General features: G+C 33.5%; 1 protein-coding gene across 1 annotated transcript in view; it reads left to right on the top strand.

The window, feature by feature from the left end:
- The first annotated feature begins 542 nt into the window (after window positions 1-542).
- The window catches only part of LOC107057947 (uncharacterized), a 13014-nt gene continuing 7488 nt past the window's right edge, over window positions 543-6068 (top strand). The window contains exons 1-2 of the mRNA XM_015303115.1: window positions 543-702; window positions 819-937. Coding sequence (XP_015158601.1) covers window positions 543-702; window positions 819-937 — 279 coding nt within the window. The remainder of the gene's footprint in view (window positions 703-818; window positions 938-6068) is intronic.

Genomic DNA, 6068 nt, shown 5'->3' with positions numbered 1-6068 from the left:
TGGTTGTGTCTGCGGTGTCTGCATAGGGAATGATGGTACCCTAATTTGTATCCCTGGGACTACTTGGTCTTTCATATTTTCATCTTCCTCGTTGCTCATGTTGTCCTCGTTCTGTTGACTTGGATTTTGCATATCTATTATCTGTTGTAGCGACGAGTTCACGAAGGTATTCAATTGGTGAATAAGTGAGAGATGGTGGGAGTTCAAATTGGACAGTGGTGAAGGAAAGTGAAGTATGTGATAGAATTTCGTGGAGGTTAGTTCTTGGGCTAGCTCTAGTTGAGTCGATGCCAATCTTATCAGATTATTGGTTAGTCGCTCATTTATTAGGGAGGGTAGTGGAGTGAAGTTGTTTTCGTTCTGGTTGAGGTCTAACATTCCTTCCTAACTCGAGTAAGGTGATACTTGGACCACATGCGAGAAGATCGCTTATAAGTGTGTGTTCATGGTCTAGTAGTTCTGGTTGAAGGGTGTGAGTGGGTTTGTTAGGTTCTAAAATACAGAATTTCGTGGGATGTAGCTTGTCATTTCTGGTGGTTGATATGGCTCGAAAGGAAAAGATGTCTGGTACTGTGGTTGGTGGTTCAGAAGTGTGGCTGGTTGAAAAGTGGGATTGTTTCCCATCAGTTGATGGGGGAGGGGTGGATTGTTCGTTGGCAGCCTTTGGTTGTGACGTTGTTAGATACTCTGTCGCAATTGGAGGTAAAGATGGTTGTTGAATTGAGACATATTTAGTAATATTTGAGAAAGTTTTGTGGGAGAAAGTGATGTTGGTGGTAGTCTCTTAAAGAGATCATTTTGGTGATATGATTTATCAGGATCTATACTAGGCTGTACTTTCAGATTTCCTTGTACTACTTCATTGGTAGAATGTCGTGTGAAGTTTCCTATCATTGAGATCTTAGTAGTAGCAGAATTGACGCTTGGGGAAGGTTTGGTTAACGAATTATAATTTGTGGAGTGGTTAGGAGAAGGATGATCATTTGGTTCTTTCTCAAGGGTATTTTCATTTTCTGGTTTTGATTTGGTGGCTGGGGTTGATTCAGTTTGAGGTGTACTATTAGTTCCCTGAATTGGGGGATTTTGCTGGCATATTTTTACGATCTTTGTGAAAATTTCCTCTTTAGTGACGGGGGTTGGTAGTTTGCAGGGTATGGATGTGGAGTTTTCTTTTGGACATGTGTTTGTTTTGTTTTTGTTTGTGATGGGGTTATTTTTGTCCACGTTTGCACTAATTTTAGCATTAAAGGAGAACTTGGATACCATACTTTATACGTGGCTTGTACTCTCAAAATTCAGCGGCGTGGTTGTTGCCCCTCCTTTGGAATTTAGTGTTGAATTTTTTGGGTCTTTTTTGCCTTCTTGCTGTTTGATTTTGTCTTGGGTATTGAGAATTGGTGGACCTACAAGATCATGTGAAGTTATGTTTTGGCCTTGGTCATTTATTTGGGTATTAAATGTGTTCTGATTGTGCGAGTAATTGCTTTTAACGTGTGCAGGTTGTTGGTAGTTTGATTTTTTCCTTTTTTGGTATACTACTATTGTCCAGCCTTTGTCCTGATCTGTTTTTTTGGACTCTCTTTTGGCATTGAATAATTTGGTAGCTTAGTGCTTCAAGAAGTGGATGGGATATTGTTTGGTTTATTTGGGAATGAGTGTACTAAGTGTCCAAGTTTGCCACATCACCATAAGGGGGTAGACAGTTCATATTTATTTTTTTTATTTTTGGAGGTGTGTGCCTATTAATATGTCGATTGAGAGTGTTTTGGATAATGGAGCTAGGATACAAAGTCTGGCATATCTTCCTTTAATTGTGTTTATTGTAACGATATCTATTTTGAGGGTTGTTCCTATTTGGTTTTCTATTTGTTGGATAATTTTGAGGTCGTAGAATTCTGTCGGAAGTTCCGGAAGTCTTACCCATACTGTTGAAAAGTCTATTTGGATCATTGACGGGTTGAATTTTGGTTCCCATTTCCTGATAGATATGAATTGCGATCCTAAAAACCAGGGTCCTTAATTGGTGTAGTATCTTTTCATAGTTTTCAGGTTTGGAAAGTTTTATGAGATAATAGTCTTCGGTAAGGTCAATTAAATTTATATTTTAGGAAGAATCAATAAATATTAAATATGATAAACTGTGTGTATATTTTGTATACATTGTAAATATATATATATATACACACACTAAACACACAACTTATTTTATCATATTCTATAAAAATCTCTACCATTTGAAAAAATTATAAAAATTTGTACTATCTCATACTCTCGGATATATTATTTTACGCGATGTATCGATCGTATACATCATTTTGCGCGATTTATCGGTCGATTGGATACATCATTTTACACGATGTATCAGATACATCACTTAACACGATGTATTGGTCAGAAACATCACTTTACGCGATGTATCAGGACATTCAATGATGTATCCAAAACCGAAATGTGATGTATTGGGACATTAAGTGATGTATCCGAAACCAAAACGCGATGTACTGAATCGTTTTGAGATGTATCTTGTTCCACCAAATTTAAGGAATATTTTTAATTTGGAAAAAAAAAGAAGAGATAAAGTGTAATTAGCTTCTAACAGCATGAGATTTGTGTAAAATCCACATCCACAATGTATATTTTGTATACATTGTATATATATATATATATACACACACACTAAACACACAACTTATTTTATCATATTCTCTAAAAATCTCTACCATTTGAAAAAAATACAAAAATTTGTACTATCTCATATTCTCGGATATATTATTTTACGCGATGTATCGATCGTATACATCATTTTGCGCGATATATCGGTCGATTGGATACATCATTTTACACGATGTATCAGATACATCACTTAACACAATGTATTGGTCAGAAACATCACTTTACGCGATGTATCAGGACATTCAATGATGTATCCAAAAGCGAAACGTAATGTATCGGGACGTTGAGTGATGTATCTGAAACCAAGACGCGATGTACCGAATCGTTTTGAGATGCATTTGGATTCCACCAAATTTAAGAAATTTTTGTAATTTGGAAAAAAAGAAGAAGAGATAAGGTGTAATTAGCTTCTAACACCATGAGATTTGTGTAAAATCCACATCTATTATTATCAGATAGTATATTGAGGTATATTTTTTTTTAAAGTAAATTTATTTTATTTACCATGTGACAAGTTACAAATACTCATCTAAGCAAAGCTGCTACCCTGGACATAATGCCCAAGCAGTAGCCTTCTTCAACTTCCTCTTTTCATTAATCCTACACCTACACTACTTCTTATGATGGGTAGGAGTCCAACTTTCTCACGTATATTGAGGTATATTTGATATTCATTGCAAGTATATTGTGTCATTTGTGTGTATTTTGTATACACTATAAGAATATACATTGTAAGTTATCTAACCGATATACATATACAATTCACCTCTCTCGCTTGCTAATCTCCTCCCTATAATATGTAGCTACGAATCATAATTAGCAAACTGTAGTTATAGAGTGTAATTAAACTATTTTTGAGTGACTATATGCGAAAGTCCCCTTCTATCATAATAGATAGTATATTGTGGGTGGATTTGGTATACATTGTAAGTATGTATATAATATAATGTAAGTACTCTATTATTATAAATAGTTATAATTATTTCAAAATTAAATAGTTAACAACACTATATTGATACACTATATTGATGATTGACTCAAACTTTCAAGTTGATAAACGATGGTAATTTTATTTTTTTAAAATAATGGGAAACTTACATAAATATAAAACATTAAAAACATATTTACCATTTATAGCAATAACATTTTTTTCTTATTTGATCACTTTTAATACATCTATAATACAACTTTAATATATATTACAAAGAACAATTTATTATTCACATATAAATACAAGTTTATTGATGGATAATACATTTATCACATATTTTAATACACCTATAATACAATGTGTCAATTTCTTACCAAACAAGCATAATATATTTTAAAAACAATTATAATACATATATATTGCATACATAATTCACTTTTAATACATATTGCAGATTTAACATAGTATTGCTAAAAAATGGTAATAAATAAAAAATGTCGCTAAAATCAGTAATTATTTATTAAAAGGTACCCATCCAAGTAATTTTTCCAAAAATAAATGACCAGTCCTATTAAGCCCACGGGGCTAAAACCTGGGCTGGCTCAGAAAAATTAGGCTAACCGGTTGTGGGTTGCACTGGACAAGGGGTTTTGCACTATTGAGCCCATACCAGACCAACCCAATTATAGGTGACCCGACCTAGCCCAATATCAGAGACTAGTTTAATTTCTAATGGGCTAGTCTTACCTGGCCCAACCTATTTAACATGCTTACTTCATGTAAACTTAAGCTATATTTAGTTTTTTGTGTGTATCATAATGTATAGTTGGTGTAAACCTAATGTATAAGTAAGCTATACTGTATAAATAGTGTATACTTTTTATTACTTTTGGCTATTTTTTATGTAAACAATAAAATAATTACATATATATATATATATATATGAATTATACCTTTTAATTATGTTAATAGAATGCCTCGAAAAATCCTATCTTTAGTAATTATGCTTAGCTATGGGCTTCAATCTGTACTCTAATATAACGTATATAAATCTCATAGTGTAAGACCTAAATTACATCTTGTCCCTATTTTTTTCTATTTTACAAAAATTCCTTAAAATATCGGCCATCCAGATACATAAGTTTCATCCGAATACATTATAAAACTTGTTTGTTTTAATATGGATATTAACATAAAATTGATTTTCTTTCCCATAAATCACGCAGATCTAATTGATATCAATCCACTCCAATCTGTAACAGCTTCACAAAATTCAAAATTTAGATTTTCATCTTCTCCATCAATTCTAAATCGTAAAAGTTCCACAAGAGGAATTGCCCTTCATTAGGAAGTTGGCAATTGTGACAGCAGGACAAGCCTTCACTCATCTAATAAAGGTTTATCATGAGGAAAATCTTCAGTTGGTTACGAATGGGATTTATAGATTTGCCCGCACCCCGATTATTATGGTTTCTTCATCTGGTTTGTTGGTACACAAATAATGCTCTGTAATTCAATACCAACCATTGAATTTACCGTTGTTGTGTGGAAATTCTTCTCGGGAAGGATACCTTGCGAGGATAATCAAGAACTCATGGGTACAACATGGGGAATGGAGGGATATAGATATATAAGAAGAAACAATGATTTTCCATATGGTGTTGGTATCATTAATTGATTAGCTTCTTATCCGACAAAGGAATTATCTTTTGTATTATCTTCTTATCCATCTCCGGCCGTTCAACCACTTACTCCACCATTCCCTCTGCTCTCACCACCATTGGTATATAGTTTTTTTTAATGTATCATTTTTATAGTTTTGTTTTGTCGTTTTGATGTGAATATGTAAGTCATGATACATTAGTGGTAAACGACCCGCATGTATTGTAATTTTGTATCTATAGATTATTGATACGCTCAAATTATACCTCCCTAAAGAAGTATAAACGATCGTTATAAAGTAAAGAACCCAACTTGTAGGTTAGGGTCGATCCCACGAGGAAAATGGTTTAGATTTTACTTTAACCAACAATTATATTCAATTAGCCAAAGTACTTCCAGAAACAAGAAATAAAATGGGGGATTTGTGAAACAAATTGTAAGAGTTCAGTAAGTAATCAATAAACAAAAGTTAATTTCGGTTTTTTATCAAGATGAGAGAATTAGCTAGGGTATCTGTGTTCACCGCAAGCTCATAACGCAGTAATTCTAGTAACAACAATTCTTTCCTAGTGTATTACATGCAAAGTGATAAGTTAGGTATCTCTAAATCCTTGATCCGGCATCTAAAGAATTTCACCCCGCACCTTGATCCGGCTACGTGTGTATAATTTACTAACCCTTACCTTTACCTCATATTAGACATCATAATCGATGTTTGACTTAGTTATTACTTCGCACCAATCGACACTAGCCTATTAGATAGTATCACACTAAATCTATGCTGATAATTCTTTTCTTGTTG

This window comes from Solanum tuberosum, unplaced genomic scaffold, assembly GCF_000226075.1.
Source record: "Solanum tuberosum cultivar DM 1-3 516 R44 unplaced genomic scaffold, SolTub_3.0 scf00414, whole genome shotgun sequence".
Taxonomy (NCBI): Eukaryota; Viridiplantae; Streptophyta; class Magnoliopsida; order Solanales; family Solanaceae; genus Solanum; species Solanum tuberosum.
The sequence above is the reverse complement of the archived record's forward strand: the minus strand, read 5'-3'. Positions and strand labels throughout refer to the sequence as shown.